Genomic DNA, 18,281 nt, shown 5'->3' on the forward strand with positions numbered 1-18,281 from the left:
GGGGGGGGGGGGGGCTGGAAGAGGACCGTTCGTGACGGGATAATTTAATTACGGGCTTACGTAGCGCGTAGTCGACATTGTCGCGAGAATGTGCGAATTTAGTGGAGGAGAAGGTAGGAATATGAGATGAGGCTGAAATTTCAGACGACGAGTCACGGCCTCTCGACTATTTTTCGAAAATTATGCAAAATTATTCCACGCGTAACGATTTACGCAACTCGCGCTTATGTCCCCAGGAATGCGTATAAAATTCCGTATATAAATATACAACGCAGAGATCTATATCTACGCTGAGATCTGTAAAATCAAACACCTACTTTTACGTGTCTCTCCTGGCTATATAATTATATTACTAATTTATTTCTCTCACACCACGCACGCCCATAACGTGAGATACCGCGTCGCGCGGAATTTGAGGAAACAGTTTCGTCGAGTCGTATATCGTTTCGGCCGACGACAAAACTTTACCGCGCTGCAACGTGCGCGTATGTGCCTGCCTGCGTGCGTGCGTGCGTGCGTGCGTGCGTGCGTGCGTGCGTGCGCGTGTGTGTATGTGTGTATGTAGTACACACGGCCGTCGTGGCATCCAGAGCGTGTAACGATATATACGGGCGCGTCACGCCGCGGCGGTGGACAAAATCTTTATCGCGATTCACTCGAGTTACGTATGTATCCCGAGTGCGACGGCGTTAAGATATTGCAAAGAAACTATCTTAGCGATATTGCGTTAATACATCACCGCGGCGACGTGCCTCCCACGCGCAGCGCGCTCGCTTCCTTGCTCGCTCGCTCGCTCGCACGAAACGCTGACAATGGCCGTAATAAAGCGCGCGACTTATGTAACGACACCGGAGCGTCGCTCGTAATTCCGCGCGCCGACGCGCGCTCTTAATATTTCAGCATCGGCTGGTCTCGCGCGGATGATGATACCACCGCTCTCTTCCTCTCTCTTTCTCTCTTGCCCCTTGGAAGCCTCTCTGTCGGTAAAACAACGAAAATTCACAAGGAAAGCCTAATCTACAATGTGCTCCTTGCGCCTCGTTTCATTACTTCTGCCTTTCGTTTCTTGTTTCTTACCTTTTTTTCTTGTCGTCTACAACCAAAGAATATCGTCGTGTACAATTTGTTCTCTCTGAAGAAAAATGTCACATTGCGTAGATCAATCAGAACATATAATAGTCCAAAAGTCTCAAAGCAACATTAGGAAAATATGATGAGTGGGATAAGACTCACGACTTAGAATTGTACAACATTTATAGGTTAGAAATGACAATACTTCTAGTACTAACTTCCAACGTTATCTATTGGCAAAATTTATCTGAACAAACTTTCTGACTAACCTAATATTCTAAAAAATCTAAAAAGAGAATCGATAGAAGCGTTAAAAAACAAGTCTTGGAATCCCACGCGATGCAAGAGCGAGGACGAGAGAGTTGCACCTGAGCGTTACAGGAAGATAGTTGTACCTGAACATTCTTGAGATAAAGTAGGGTCTATGTGAAATATTACGGCAGTTAAGTCGAGGCGACAGTTGTGAATCGTTATTGTATAACGGTTTAGCGATGTTTGATCTAAGGGACTTGCTCACAGCGAAGAGTACTAAACACTGTCTCTAGCTAGAGTTTCTGCACGAAAACATGTTATTTGTCATTAAACGTGCTTACTCAAGACTTAGTATTTGATTTGCAGACTCAGCTATCTAAATCACGACTCTATAGAGAGCCCCTGAATTTGGAAAGGTGAAATGAGAAGAAGCTTACACCCGCTCGGGGTGCGCATGTATCGGAAAAATGTTGCGGCTGCGCTTACGTTCGCGCATAAATCCGACGGGAATTCGGCCGGTGGATGATAGTAGCGGGCGCTAAAAATACGGTTCGACTGACACGGGCCCCTTCCTTCCCTCCCATCCCCTCTGCCGCCGTGTTTCAGCCAAAAGCAGTCTCTCCGCAGGTAGGCACACGAGGGATACGCGCGCGGGACCCACGAATTTATAGTTCGCCGGTTAATATGCGTGGTCCCCTTGACCCGCATGTTCTTCTTACCTCGTAAATCTTCGACACGGCTACGGAATACTAAAACATTTCGATCCCCCGCTTCAAAGAAACGAGTCCCAGCTCGACGGCAGAGGGTATAACCGTTTTCACGTGCGCACTCGCGCACTTCTTCGTTCGTTCTTCGCCAAAGAGACGTATCCGCGACTACTATTCGCCAGAGAGGCCCCTGCGCAACAATGCCCGGCATTGGGGATCAACTGGGGATCAATGCGAGTGGATATCGCTGTAAACCCGACTCCTCGAATACCTCCCGATCGCTAAATCGGGAGGTCGAAAGAACGAGAGGGTGCCAAGATTGACTGCTAAAAGGGTTAAAGAATAAAAAGGAAACACCCGGCCCATGTAACGGGGCGAGAAGTCGTAGATACGGCCCTATACGCGAACCCCTCGAGACCCTCGACGACCTCGATTTCCTCTTGCCCCTCTTCGTATCCGAGAACATTGCTTTTCTAATTTTTTGATCCGCTTTGAAGTCGCTCTTACGGCCGAGGGAGAGAAGGATGGAGGAAGAGTGAGAGGGCGGCTCCAATTTTCTACGGGAATCCACGCTGAAGGAAGATCGATCGAAGGCAAGACGATCGGCGAGCTAAATAGCCCTTTGCCTTTCGCGCGGCTTATCGAGGATGTGACTCGCTTAAAAATATCATGGTAATAATAACGTACGCTGTATATATCAGCCGTGTGTCGACATTGTGAACTGTCCGCGACCATATCCGTTTTTCACGAAATTAAATTCCAAAGATCTCGCGATATTCTCATACTGTCTCTTCTCATTCCTCCAAAGTGGGCGAGATATCAGTTGACTTATAAGCTAGAGACCCTATAATGAGAGTCTGGACATAAATCTGATCATGAATATGAATATGTTATTTTAGTAACACAAATAATAAATCAAAGTTTGAAAAGAACTGCATATTGTTATTTATTTATTTTTATATACTTTTATGTAAATCTATATATAAAAGAATACATACTAAGAAATTACATATATTTAATGTTTCTTTTATTATCCATAAAAAGTAATATAATGAAATGTATGAAAATAAAAAGAAATATTTCATAAAATACATTTTTTATTGGCTCCCAATTCTTATACTTATAATTATATATAATATATCTTATAATTCGTATATTTTGTATCCATAAAGCCCGAGGTGCAAGAGTTTTGGGTATGACTTTCATTCTATATTCTTTAGCAACTAAATTATTGAAAAATAATATCGTACATCCACCCATTTTTATAATTCTTTGAATGTTTTCTTAGTACTCCGTATTCAAACTAACAGTATGGATTGGGTGAGTAAAGACTAGGTTAAAGAAAAAGAGAAAGAGAATGTATATATATATATATATATATATATATATATATATATATATATATATATATCTTGCATAATTTTGCCTAGATCTCCTTATGTCCAGACTCTTTTTATAGGTTTTCTAGTACAAGCAATTTTAGAAATCTTTACGAGAAAAGGTGCATACATACTTGCGATACATTCACCCTTTGAACCACAGTAGGACGCTAGCGTTTCCCTCTCTTTAAACATAAAAAACTAAAAATAAATAAAAATAGCTTGGATGTTTAATTGCTAAATTATCATAACCAAATAAAAAAAAAAGTAAAAATACACTTCAAAAAAGACAACCATTATTTTAGGACTATCTAATAGGAATTGATACAAAGCATTAACAGTTTATTAAGGACAATTAACAGTATTTTGCATATTTTCAAAATTTTCTGTAAGCATTATTTTTTATAATAAATTATTAAAACTCTAAAAATATGTTTGCTACAAGTTTTTTTGTCAAAAATGCAAATATTTGTTTTTTCATATCGAGAACATATCGTTAATTCCGAATAATGCTAAAAGTGAGATTGTTAATTTTTAAAACTTATAATTGGTATATTATAGATCTGCCACTTCGAATTTTAACTTTTTGATCTTGAATTCGTAATCAACGACTTCGAAATACCTCATATGCCAAATTTGAAGAAACTTCATCGAGAAATAAGATGCACAGCTCAAACGTTTGAAGGCACAATTGAATTACAAAAAGTCAGTTTTTCGATTAAACGACGCTAGGACGCCGGTTCTTTGACCGTCGCCAGATAATCTTACTTCCTGGCAACAAGTTTTAATTGCATTCTACTTTCCTCATTTTCCTTAAGTCTCGGAAAGTAAGGGTGAAGATCAATAAAGCCGGGCGCGTAGCTCTAAAGTGGGAGATATAGCAGGACGTTGTGCAGGAATAATACATAATGGGCCGTAAAAATGTGTACATGTGTAACAATTACATTGCTTCTCGGCCGCCGCGACAAGAACGAGTAAATGTCGAGTGCCGAGGTAGGTGAAATTTATTACAAGACACGCCGCAATAAATTTCACCTATCTCGCGCGTCCGCGCAAATGCTTCTTTAATTAAAAGCAGGAAGCTGCGCTGCAACGGACTACTGATTAATCGAAAAGGAAGCTATCGATTCTTTGTAGGATTCGTGCGCGTTTAAGCGCAGAATTATTAACGAATACGAGGAATTCACGTGCGAAAAGTTCCGATAATTAACGAAAGAACGAAAAGAAGGAAGTCAGGAATAATAATAGAAAAATATTAATAACAATTCTATAAAGCCTGCATGTGAAACGATTGTAATCACAATCTTATTATCGTAAATAAAGAGTTTGAAAAGTAGTTCGTGTTTTTAAATATTTATTTCTAACACACAGGATCCTTTAGGCGTCGTCCTTACATTTTCCCCGAATGGCGGAACAAGAAGGGGCGTGGTGGACTTTACCGCAGTCCTTGCACGGACTAAAGCGAAGCAGGGATAGATAAAGAGCAAAAAAGCATCGGTAATCCATTACCATTATGAATTCGGTGGATGCACGGCTGGAAACCGCGAGACCACTTCAAAACTTGCATCAAAGCCAAAGCCACCGACGAGAGAAGAGGATTCATATTTTTTTTCGCGGTATCTCGTATCGGTCCGACGAATGGGAACTTGGACAAAGTAGATAAGAACTATTGGTAACGAGAGTAAAAAAAAAAACAAAAGGAACGAAGCACATATAGCGACGAAATTGAGCAATCCATTATGCGCATTTGCTATTTCGACGGACGCGAGCTCATTTCAGAAGTTGCGTGAAGAGCACGTTTGCGAATGGAGACGGATTTCGCGAGATACGTCGCGTTACGCTTGGTTTGTCGATAAAAAATATGACCAGCAACACGGGTGCTCCTCAATGGTGCAGCACTTTTCGTGTTCGTATCTGAAAATACTTCCGCTGTAGAGCAATCTCTTTTAAGCTTTCGTATGTCAGATATTACTTCGTGCGAATGATAAAAAATATATCAGTCATAAATTAGTCTCTTCCAAGTCAACTGTTCAATGATCACGATCATGCGCATATTTTAACATCGATTAAAATTACGACGAGAGAAGAGAGACAGAAAACATTAATATAACATTGACTAATAGGTAATTTGTCACATGGAATTTCTGGTGTGCTTCTGATGTATTTTTATACGTAGAATCCGAAAATGTGAATTCGGAATTTCTTCATCACCCAAAGTTCTTTTATGACGGTCATTTGAAATTCAATATATTTTACATGGGACATTTCACGCAACCCGCGCGCGCGCACTTTGATTTAATTCTAAATATCTTATATATATAATGAAGGACTATCAATATTAAGTATCTTCCAAAAAACCCTCTTATTAAACAGTATATTTATCTATAAAAATTCATCATTAACTTGTTACCAAATAAAAACCAGTCGATTAAATTCAATGAAACTTGAAAAATAGCTAGCTTAATTTATTTAGATGACGATAAAACATTTTTGTCTGATCTCATCTCCGGAATTAACTTTTGGCTACTTTTCGAGGTCTGCTGGTCCACTGTGGAATGGTCCAAAGACGGTCATAACAGTTAAAACATGTGTCTGTCCTTGTCTATTGAAAGAAAAACAGACATATGATTTAACAGTTAGTTAGCTCGGTTAATGCAAAACACCGCACTGAGAGAAAAGACTGGTAACTATAACAAACTGCATTTAGTTACAGAAATTCATTGAATCCTTAGTAACTAATACTAAATATAATAATAATTACCAAATATTTAATAGATCGAGAGTATGACGTAATTGCATTCACAGTAACATCAATTAAATAATTTAGTAATAGTTACTTAATGTTAAATATTTAATATGAAATATATTACAATTATGAGCAGATATTTGATAATTGTTATAAAATTGTTATATCCCATATAATAAAAAATTCAGTAGGTATGAGTTCTATTTTGTTAAAAGTATAAGTATGTTTTGTTGCAGCATAACGAAAAATTCATTCATTTGCAGCTATTACATCGTTTCAATATCTATTATTACAGATGGTTGGTTGAACCTACCAAAAATTTTGTAACTACTACAAAATCACTTATTTTGCTCAACTATTCAAGAAGTTTTATTTACCAAATACATTCTGGAAGCAAATAAATTTTACTTCTGTCAAATAAATAATTTATTTTACAGAACTAAATTAATTAATAAGTATTGCCATAATTTTGGCCCGCTATATTTACGTCTACCACTTAGTAATAGTAACAAAATTTTGATAATATTTACTAAATTCTTCTCTCAGTGCGAACCTGATACACGGTACTCCTAGCGCGACATTCCTAAGCTTCCTTCTTAAACCGCACTCGCACATCTTTCAGAGCGACACTTGAAAACTGCGAGTCGATTTTCTTTAAATGCAAATAAATTGCGTATATAACGGCGAGACCGCAGGTGTGCGAGAAGGTTCAACGAGACCGGATCGCCGACTTAACATGTAATACGAATCGTGCTTAATGCATACGTTAATGGCTGATCCGATAACCGTGCCGCGTATGATCAAGTGCCGTGGTAAAACATATTAATAAAACTGATTCATAAGCCATCCGACGTGATATTCGCGCGTCGCGCCGCGACGGAAGGTGCGCGCGTGTAAGGAGGAAAGTTGGGCGATCCATTATGCAGCTTGTTCGACGTCGTAGATGCGATCGGCTGGCAAAAGCCGCGCCGGAGAGACGCGACTGACCGAGACCCGCGAACTACGCTGCGCGCGATATATCCCGTGTAGGCTAGCGCGAGAACAGACCAATCCCGTCGCTGCGATTTCCGATTACCGGGCGCGTTAGAATTTCCGTCAACACCTCCAGTCGAAACGTATCACCTCCTTTCACAAAATCGAAGGCCAACGACGCGAAGGCGCGCTACATCTCGCTCTGCGGCAGAGCACGAAAATTGGAACTGGAAATAGCGTCGCAGCTGAGAACCGCGACCTCTCAACGCTACCTACACTTTTCCCGGCTATTGTGGCCGTTAGATCGATCGGCGTTGCGCGACGTTCGATTTTTCCCTCTACATTTTCATACAGCAACATCCGCTCGTCCGTCCCTGCGCGCCTCGGTATTAGGCAGCCTTCGCATTTACATAGTCCTTTCAAGGAGACCCGGCCACTCCCAGGAATTACGCAAAGCACGATTTTGTGTTCCCGCGCGCTCATAAACCGCAAAAACGTGTTTCGCGCGACTTCTCTAGGAGCACGAAGGCTCCTCTCCCATTCTCTTGAATGAGGAGGGGCAGGAGGAGGAGGGGGGGCCCTTGTGAAATGGGGAGAGGAACGACCAAGCGTTGGCCACGCAGCCGAATAACGGTGCCGCAAAAACTTTCTATTACCGCGGAAATTCGCGGGCAAACTCGTACGCGTCGCCCTCCTCCCCCTCGTCCATCTCTTCCTTCTCGTAGTCGTAGTCGTCGTCGTCGCACGACGTCTAAAATCCACCGCGCTCTCGCACTTGCGGTCGGTTCGATACCGCTCTCCTGGCCGACACGGTACTTCGATAAAACGCATCGATAAAAAACGACTGCGCGCAAGCCGCCGGGATCCCACATGCGGGCGAGGTAAATGCGTGCTGTAGGTAGGAAGTAAAGTCGAGCGATCCATTATCCGTGATGGCCGCACGCGCGCGCGCGAACGAGCGAGCGACTACGAGCGCATTCGGATCCGCGAGAGCGAGTGACCGTTCGCCGCGTGCTAGAAGTTGCGCCTCACATTTTACACCGTCCATTTAACGCGAAGGCGCAGCCGCCGCCTGATTCTGACACTGTTTACAGTTCCGCTTACAGTCTCGCCCACGGAAGCCGGGGGGATCGTTGTGTGGTTCACGTCAAAATGCACGATGCATGCAGCACGTCGCGAGTTACTCTTTTATGAGAGAATGTTGAATTTATCCTTGAGTATCGCAGAAACGCGCGTTTTACGGCCCTTGCGGGAAATAACGACGCACCACTTCTGCTTGACGTGCGCACCACGGAGGCGCGTGTATCAATAAAAAAATTGATAGACCGTAGGAAGGAGCGTATCGTTGCTGTGAGTAAGCAATTTCGAACGGGTGGGGAAAAAATCGAACGATCCGAGATCGATTTAATACCCAAGCTTGCACACGCGTATACGCGTAACGGTGGATCCTGAATAAAAGTTTTAACCGCGATTGCTGGCACCGTTACGAAGAAAAAAATGAACACTCTATAAATGACACGGCAAAACAGAGCCCGGTGGAATTAACGTGGCACGTTTCATTAAGCAAATTCTCTCGGTGAAGATAAATAAACTTTCTGATTATGATTTTTGGTGAAGACAAACAGATTTCCTGGTAACGAGATGTTCTACTATGCAATCACAACACTTACTATTTCATTTTTTTGTATGGGCCATAGAAGGTGCTCCTGGAAGATAGAAAAACGTTCCCTTGTAACCTATATTAAGCAATAACCCAAATGATTTAGTTCGGTGTCACGTCTTAAATGATTTCGACGTATTTTGTTTGTCCTTTTTGGGTCAATGGATTTAACTAATTTACCCTGGGATAGACTAGTTTGTGTGATTGTCAAAGTGTATATATATGTGTGTATGAATTTAGAAGAATAAACTAGAATTGAAATTTTACTTCCTGTTTCGTTTTCTTCTTTAGTTTTTAAACAAATTTAATCGGACTCAAAAGGTTCGTAGATGAAGGTTTGGGAATACAAGTGTAAGATGTAACACGACGCTTTAAGAATGATAAATCAGTTAGAGAATGTCTGTTAGGAAAACAAACCTTTTCTACACAATAACTTATGAATAATTTTTGTATTTTAAGTCTGAGTGTCTATTAATTAATTTGATCGATTTGATTGATTCGATAATTCAGATTATAACAATTATTGTCTTACGATTCTGTTATGTTATTCAATAATGTGTGGGTAATATTAAATCGAATTGTAATTATAATTGTTCTTAATGTTCTTATGAACTCTAACTCGAATTGTTCTCAATTGTTCTCAAATGTTCTTATAAATTTGAACTAACTTGAATTGTACTCAATATACTTTATTTTCTCTATGTCCTCAGTATTAATGAACTCTAATGATTCTAATAAACTTGAACTTGAACTCGAATTATAATGCGAATTGTTCTGTTCGTCGGCAGTGACAGCCGCTTTTTATAGGCAGCTGGTGAGATACCTGCGCGAATTCTCGCCGTCTTATTAGTAAAAAGGAAGATGCTTCTCACGACATATGAGAAATAATCAATGATCGGATTTTAATACCTTATTATCAATCTACTGTTCGTTGACCACCTAGGCTGTTTATCGCATTTCAGGCGATGCGCTTGATCGAGATAAAGAGAAGTTACATCGGATTTAAACGCTGCTACGTAAGGACGTGTTCGAACGTAACCTGTGATTTTTTAGATATACTTTGGAAAAAAGAATTTATGTTTAAAAAAATAGAGCAAGAAAAAAGAAAACAAAACTGAAGAAGAAATGTTATAAGTAATTTTGGCCGCATAGCCAAAAATATCCTCGGGAAAGGCCGAAGGCTTGATGGAATACTCATCAGAAATAAAAGAAGAAGAATCGAATATGTATTTCTGAATATTTAGTAATAACAGCCAGTGTATGGTTGTTATGATTACGCGGAAAAAAACATGGTTGTATCAGGATGATATGTTTGGTTAAACTACTTTTGGTAAAACTAAATAAAATTCTTGGTTATTATATAATATACTTTGGAAAAGGGAATTTATGTTTAGAAAAATAGAGAAAGAAAAGAGAAAACAAAACTGAAGAAGAGATAAGTGGGATAGCCAAAAATATCGGGAAAGACTTGACAGAATACCTACTAGAAATAGAAGAAAAAATGAAAAGTCTCGTCAACTCAATTATATGCTGACGTTGTTTACAATATAGGTAAACAATACACAGGGCGCCTGACGCAAACATATAAAACTACGTTTGAAGGTAAAATATGTCACAACCAGAGCACAAAACTCCTATTGTATAATAGTATTTTGCAAATAAGCACAAAATTTCAAAATATTAATGAAAAAAGACTATCGAATTAGAGCGCGCGATATTATAGGATGAACTCTACAAGCGCAAGAAACGTAATGCACACGGCACAGCTTGCGTTAAATATTCTTTATACAACAAATCTATTAAAGTAGAGAAATGGCGCAAACAGACGACTCGCAATCCGGAGATCTCGGATTCAAATTCCACCAGAATAAAGATAAATTCTTTAAATGTAGTATAGCATCGAATCAATTAAATAGCTAATTTCGAGCAAAAATTATCATACACCTTAAGTAAGGTGACCAGACGTCCCGACTTTTTCGGGACAGTCCCGATTTTTCACCCTTGGTCCCGAATTTTTTCGAGTACCGATTCGGGACACCGATTTGCCATCATTTTCAATGATTGTGAAATAATTTCAGGATCTTTTAACTCACCTCTCCCGCCGCCCGTTTCACACATTTATAAAGTATCCCGAATTCAAGACTGGGAAATCTGGTCATCTTACCTTAAGAGATAATTTTCAATTAAAAACAGTAATGCAATTTCTAATAAGAAATATGAATATATATAATTTTGTTATTGTAATCAAACTTGTCTGATTACTTTAACCAAAACGCATATAATAAAATTTTTCTGGTTAACTAAAATTATGGTTCATTCATTTTTCATCAAACAATCTGATTAATGTATTCTCCCTGAGTTTAGATTAAAGCCCTATGCCAGGCAACAGCGATAAGAACAACGATAGGAATAGTATACAAATAAACGATATATAGTTGTCGCTTTCCGTTATACAATGTCGCGAAAGAAATAAAGACCAACCAATTAAATCACATATAGACTGTAGTTTGCTCTTTTATCTGCTTCAGGTAAACGTAACCTAAAAACATCAAAAGAAGTTTATTGATAGATAAATTGTAATATTATATCAAAACGTTCAAAATTGCCTTCGAGTACTTTTTCAGGTTTTTGTTAGCAACTTTTGATAAGTATTATAGTGTTTCAACTAAATTTTGGTAAGTTTTATAATGTTTGAACTAAAATATTACAGAGAAAATACATCTGAAATGTTTTCATATGTATACATTGTTGTGCATATTACATTTTTACGCAAATTATATTTAAGTAAAATGGAAGATGAATTGACACTTATCTGCATAATGCAAACATTATGCGTCCCTTTCAATTTTGCGTCCCTATAATCTTTCATTTTTTATCATATAAGTAAGATCGTACAAGGTCGATTAGAAGTTCATCGCCGAATTTTATATTATCGCTCACTTGGTTGCCATTATTGCCATCAAACGTATCTTGTGTGTTGGACAATAATTCATCATTCGGAAAATCATTTTTATTATAATAATTGGGATGATCTATTTTTTAAACTATTTGACAAGTCGACTCAAAACTGAACTTGATCGTATGTGTGCCGCGAAAAGAAATTAAAGCAATATAGCGTATATAAACAGAATGAAAAATCCGAGCGCTGTGATTGGTAGATTATAAGGCGATAGACATAGATTTCCAACTTGTCGGAAATTTTATCGTTATCCGTGTTCCGATCTACATTGATATATGCATTGCCGAATGTTGGATTTCTCTGTCCTTATCGCTATTTCTATTGCCTGTGTTATTTCTATCGCTATCGCTATTCCCTCGCATTGTACAAGGGCCTTAATTCGATAAATTTTTTCCGTGAAACATAATTTTTTCCGAATTTATTCTCGGAGATCGTTGGCTAAAGCCCATCGTGCATTTAAATCGCTCTCAAATGTAACGATATCGAACATCAGGGAACATCAGGGAAAGAAATGAACAATCCTCCGCTGCTCATGTCAACCCCATTTTCAATATTGCACCGAGAGAAGTACTCTTGAAGCAGATGTAAACGGTATCGTGCGTACGGATTCTATTCGCCAATATCTGGCCATTAAAGAGGAAAAAAAGGAGTCATCCTCGGAGGTAGCAAAAGCGCCGGCTGTTCGTTCTGAATTTACGTCAGAGCGTCCTTCCAGAAACGTCCATTTTCTCGCGTCATGAGCGAATAAACGGCAGCCCGGCCGCCGTTGCTTGCTTGACGCGGCTGCTTCAATAAAACGTATCAATAAAACGGACTCATAGGTTACAGAGGGAGAGACTTACGTAAAGGAACGAGGAAGGAGCCTGGTGGCGCAAGAAGGAAAGTTGGGTAATCCATTACTCGCGGAGGAGGAGGATGAGAAGGAGGAGGAAAAGGAGGAGAGTCTGGTCGACTACGGTGGATGCGGCCCCGGGTTTGAATCCGTGAGTCCACTCTCGAAGTTGCGTCAAGGCTAAATCCGCAGGGGCGGTCCCTTTGTGGCGATGTCCGCGCTTCTGCATACATTCTCGCCCGATAAATATACCCTTTGGCAGTATAATCCAGCTCCACGCGGATTCCACCAGCACCGGTAGCTTCTGAGAACCTGCCCGGAGCTTTGAGCGAACGAAGAGAGGCTGCGCGAGAGAGCACACGACGGCAGAGGAACACTCTTCTCTTCTCTCTCTCTCCCCCCCCCCTCTTTCTCTTTCTCCTCTCTCTGACGCCAGCGCAGTTCCTCCCCAACGTTTTACCCTACCACCACCAACCTTTCCCCCATATACCGCTTCTTCTTCTTCTTCTTCTTCCTTTCCTCTTCTATGTCGTTGTCGTTGTCGTCGTCGTCGTCTTCGTCATCGTCATCGTCTTCTTCTTCTTCATCTTCATCTTCCTTCTCTCCTTCTTCTTCATCTCCCCGCTTCCTCCCGCTCGTCCTGTTTCCTCCTCGAGGCGCCTCTCTCACGCGCCGCTACACACGCACCAACACGCGAGTCAGGAAATTGTTCCTATTCTCTCTTTCGCTTTCTCGTCCCCGCGGCACGACCTACAGATTGCGTACAAATAATCCGCAGAATGCCAAGAGTCGTACTTGTCCGCCCCCGATTCTGGCTCGTTGCGGTACACCGGCGGCGGTGCGGCCGAAAGTGATTTTCACGATGGAATTTCCTGAATTTTCGATCCCCCTCGTGCGCCCTTCGAAAGCGGAATGTAATCTAGGATAATACTGTAGCCGATGCAATCGGTATTTTGCGGCCGCGAGTCTTGACTTCTGGAACGTGTCCACAATTTTCGTGTAACGCAACGCTCGATGAACTGCGAGTTCACTTGTCCCCGACGAGGTCGCGACATCGCCGTAAAGAACATTCCTCTGTCGTAGACATCTGAACGACGATGAACACGCAATGAGCGCACCTCTAACCACTGCGGAATGCCACCTCTCAGACCTTTTCGCCACTCGTCGAGGAGAATCATTAAAATTCGCCGAATTTTGGTTAGAGTACGAATACTAACGCGAGCACAGTCTATCACTGACGAGACCCGCGGTCATCGATAGATTCGTCGCGAGAGGGGTGGGGGAGTCCGGGATATGTAAATCACCGCGAATAGCAACGTTCCATAAAAAACACGCGTATCCCTAATTTCCCATGAAAAATCATATTTGTTATTTTATCACGATCCGCGAGTTTGCGCGAGGTACGTGTTTTTGCATCCGCACTGACCCGAAAAATCAGGAAAGCGGAAGTCTCGTGGAACTTGCATCAATCTCTCGTTTGAATGATTCCACGAACAGCAGTGTTTTTTATCCGCCGCTCGATTAATCGGACGACCATTTCCGTTATTAATGACGTCTCAGTTAACTAGCCGAATAGAGAGACGGAGAAACGGAGTGGGGAGAGAGAGAGAAAGAGAGAGAAAGAGAGGGAGAGAGAGAAAGGAGACAATAGAGTCCGAAACGGCGATTTATGGAGCCATAAAGCTTGTCCGTACATGCGTCGTCGGCCGGTCGGTTTGCAGCGGGCGACTTGAGCAGCCTAGCCGCTTGCTCGAACGTTCATTCGAGTCCGGCCACGGCGCGGATATCGGAAAAAAGTTGCCAATCCCCCTGCTAGAATTCCGACGTGTTTTTGCGGACGCGCGCCCGGTGCGATGGGCCCGATGGACAATGTGCGGCGTCTTCTTGCAACGCGATGGGATTAATGCCCCATGCGATGCCTACACCTACGAAGCACGCGCGCGCGCCTCTCTACGCCAATATCCGCGCGAGAAAGAAATTCGATGCACGCGATATATACGTCCACTATCGAAAGATGCGGATACCCACAACGTGGGTATCCACCTACGTCACGCCACGCGTAATTCGCTGTTATGCCCAAAGGGCCGAGGTGTATACTGGCCCTTCGCGTATACGAGCACGGCGAGACGACGAGCACTGCGAAGCGAGATGAAGCGAGATGAAGCGAGACGAGACGAGACGAGGCGAGGCGAGGCGAGGCGAGGCGAGGCGAGGCGAGGCGAGGCGGCGCGGTCCTCGGGCGAGTCTCGTTAAATCCAAACAGGCGAAATTCGACGTACCACGCAGTATAATATAGTATTGTAAAGCAATATCTCCCGAAAGGAAGCGATGGCGGTGGTGATGGTGGCGGCAGAGCAAACAGGTTTTTCGAGCAGAGCCCGAAACGACGACGACGTATGCTTTGCTGCGCGGAGCGCAATAAAAATTTTTTAATAAAAAGCCTCACCTGCGCATCGCGCTCGCGGTCGATTTGTTAGCTTCTTTGTGGAGACGCGATGGCGAGAGAAAGAGCAGGAGAAAGATATGGACGGAAAGAGAAAGACGGTGGGGGGGAGGAGGAGAGAGAGAAGGGTTAGTCGACGGCTGGGAAGGACAGAAGTAGAAAGAAAACGACGCCATTATAACGCCCGATTGGATTTTGCTGCTTGTTTGGTAGGAGCGTATCATGTGTCAATACTTTTCCTTTTCGTTCTGTATGTAAATTCGAGCCCCGTGGGGGCGCAAGGGCAGCATCAATCAATGGCAGACGGCGGCTGATTAAAAATTGCGCAACACCATGAATTATTAATGCGACAATAAACGTGCAAATTCCAGTACACCTCCGCGTACGCGGGCATCGCCTTCCTATAATGTACGATTTGTCGGCCTTGCCGTTTTAAGAAATTCCCACCTACAAAAATTCATCTCGCCGTCAGAGTTGTAAGACAGAAAGAGGAAGGGGAGGGGCAGAGCAGGAGAAAAAGAGAGAGAGAGAAGAACATCATCGTTCGCGCTGTTTAATAATTGATATCACGTCGTTAAACTTTCAAATTTCCTGCGGTAAAATATATCGAGGGGAGAAATTAACGGAGAGAATAATTGTTTGTTTTTCCGAAAAAAGAAAAAAATAAAAAAAGGAAAAATACGATAAATTAAATTCCCGTATATCGGTTCGCTTACACATCCCTCGCGTTAGTTAATATTTAAAGACAAATAAATCGAGAATACAGAACCGTAATATAAAAATACATATTTCTCGATATTTCATGCAATTTATCACGGAAATGTTTGTATGAAACAGTAGCCGTGCGGAAATAACAAAACGAGGAAATATTAATTTTTAAAACATCACTCGCTGATCAACGTTTCGTGTTACGATTTGATTATCTCGCACCTGATCATCAGCCACAGTAACAATTACAACGGTCTAGATAAAAGAACCTTACGTAAAAAATCCAACATTTATCTAATTTATCGTTTTCACAAAAACACACACGTCGAAAGTCTCCAAAATATAACGATATAGATATCAACAAAAATACGTGATTCTTATATAACAACACCGTAACTAACTAAAAAAAAAAAAAAGAAAAAAGCAGGAGGAGAAAGGAAGAGAAGAATCTCTACAATGTTTTATGTGTTTTCGGGACATTCGTGCAAACAGAGTTCTCGAACACCCTTCACGACGTACAGGATAAACGCGCTAATAAAAATGACGAGTGTATCGCGCTCGCGCACGCGCGAGCGCGAAATACAAAAGCGGCGGACGCGCGCTTTAAGACCCTCATCAACGCGTAAGCGGTGTTTCATATAAATCGGAGAAGGACAGCACAGTATATTCCGCTGTCGGTCCGGACTCTCGGCTCGCCGGCTCCCCGAGGTCTCCCGTCGTACGCCACGTAAGAGTCTCTTCCTGAAGTCGCACGCGTTCGCTCGGTCGCGCGCGCGCGCGCTGACGCGCTTGAAAAAATTCGAATATTTCGTAAAACGACAAGCCAGCGCGGCGGTCGCGTCGTCGTACTTTAGCGGGGCCCTGGTGCGCGGAACCTCCCACGCAGGTAGTTATCTCGGTGACTTAATACCAGGTAATGTGCTCTCCAGTTACATCTCAGGCGATCCCGGCTGGCTCGACTCGAGTCGAACCAGCTTGCCCTCTCTCGTAGGTGCCCGCAAGACGGACGAAACCGGCGATCGGTGACCCGTACGGGACGAAGGGGGCGAAAATGGTGGCGGTCGCGGCCGAGGGTGAGCACGAGAGAAAGCGCGGAAGAGCCGGAGAGAACGAGACAGAGACAAAGTGAGCGAGGGAAAGGGGGAAAATTGAGAGACAAGATGGGAGGAAAGTGGAGAGACGTTCAAGTCACTCGATATCCGTTCCCGTAGACCTATGCGCCGCGTCGAAGCAATCGGGACTGCTTCTCCCATGGGGAATTTATCGGCGATCTATTCGCCGCTATTTGCACCTTCGTTCGTAAGGGTGAGTATCGACTACCGTACGTCGATAGACGCGTGTGCCGTTGCGGACGGATACGTTGTATCGGACCCAATTCCAGCCTGAGAAGTGTAACCCTTCATTGATCACAGACGGTACTATCTGTGAAGACGCAGCGATACAGCCACCGTTTTTCCCAGAGACATCTCACTTTGTATTTTACCCCGCGGAACGATGCATCGCAATCGATCTCAGGTCTCCCCGTGAACACATCGAGACCGATGGAATATCAGAAATACTTGTATATCCTAGCCGAATAAAAATTTCGGCATCTCGTTAACTAACCGTTGACAACTTGGCCGCGGGAAGAGCCCGCGCGCGCGAGCTATCGAGATTCGGAATCTCGGCTCTCGGGGAGAGCCGGTGAGACAGTGACGACGCGGGCGACCACGGTATCCCACGGGAGAAGGTACGCGAGTCTTCGACGTCGCGCTACTGTCCACCGTGACGAGATGTATGGATGAGCGAAAAAATGGGGACGCTACTTAAAATTCCTCGTAGCCGGCGGGAACGGCGGAGAAAAATCTCGGGAATTCTCTCCTCGAAGGAGAAGCCAGCGCGCGCTCGAGACTAGCGGTCGGTTGTCCATACGAGCGCTAAGAACGATCCATGAACGCGCTGAGGATGGCGAAGAGACGGCCGAGGGAGAAGAAGGAGGGGTGGGAAAGGGAGAACGATAGAGGCTGTGCGAAGGAGATGGTAATTGAAGAATAAAAAACGCAGAACACGGCGAGGTGTTGAAGTTACCCGATCCTCATGACTGTAAAACCTCCGCATGACGCCACAAAGCGAGATCTCGAGATGCTTACTTTCGCCAACAGTTTGTTACGGACGTTCTAACGGCGACCGCCCTGTTCGCGTTCCCGTTGCGAAAGTACTACCGCCAAACGTCGTCGCGTCTAATAAGAACCGAATTCGGTGAAGGTGGACAAAGTGCCGTCAGATGAGTTCCTTTTTCGGGCATGCGTTTTGAATGTAACGTGAATGTGTGAATCAGTAGAATACGTAATTCGATTATTTAAAGGTCCTGTGTATAGTCCTTATTTAGATATTCCTAAAAAGTTATTTGCAAATTTTTGAAAAATTTATAAAAATTTATTCAGAATCTATTTATTTATTTATTGTTTAACGACATTTACGAGAATTCTTCTGTTAGACAAGATGTTTCGAAATTTATTCGAAATTATTTATAATAGTTTTAAAATTATTTATAATAATTATTTATAATATAT

At 42.6% G+C, this 18,281-nt stretch overlaps 1 protein-coding gene across 2 annotated transcripts in view; it reads right to left on the reverse strand.

The window, feature by feature from the left end:
• Positions 1–18,281, reverse strand: part of LOC116850765 (lysine-specific histone demethylase 1A) — a 240,016-nt gene that overhangs the window by 184,323 nt on the left and 37,412 nt on the right. The window contains exon 11 of one of the 2 annotated variants that reach the window (XM_032829404.1): positions 3,544–3,594. The exons of the other annotated variant lie outside the window; for it this stretch is intronic. Within the exon in view, the coding sequence (XP_032685295.1) occupies positions 3,544–3,594 (51 nt within the window). The remainder of the gene's footprint in view (positions 1–3,543; positions 3,595–18,281) is intronic. 2 annotated transcript variants of the gene reach the window in all.

This window comes from Odontomachus brunneus, unplaced genomic scaffold (genome assembly GCF_010583005.1).
Source record: "Odontomachus brunneus isolate Ranch 3 - 2012 unplaced genomic scaffold, Obru_v1 Obru_scaffold_154, whole genome shotgun sequence".
Classification (NCBI taxonomy): Eukaryota; Metazoa; Arthropoda; class Insecta; order Hymenoptera; family Formicidae; genus Odontomachus; species Odontomachus brunneus.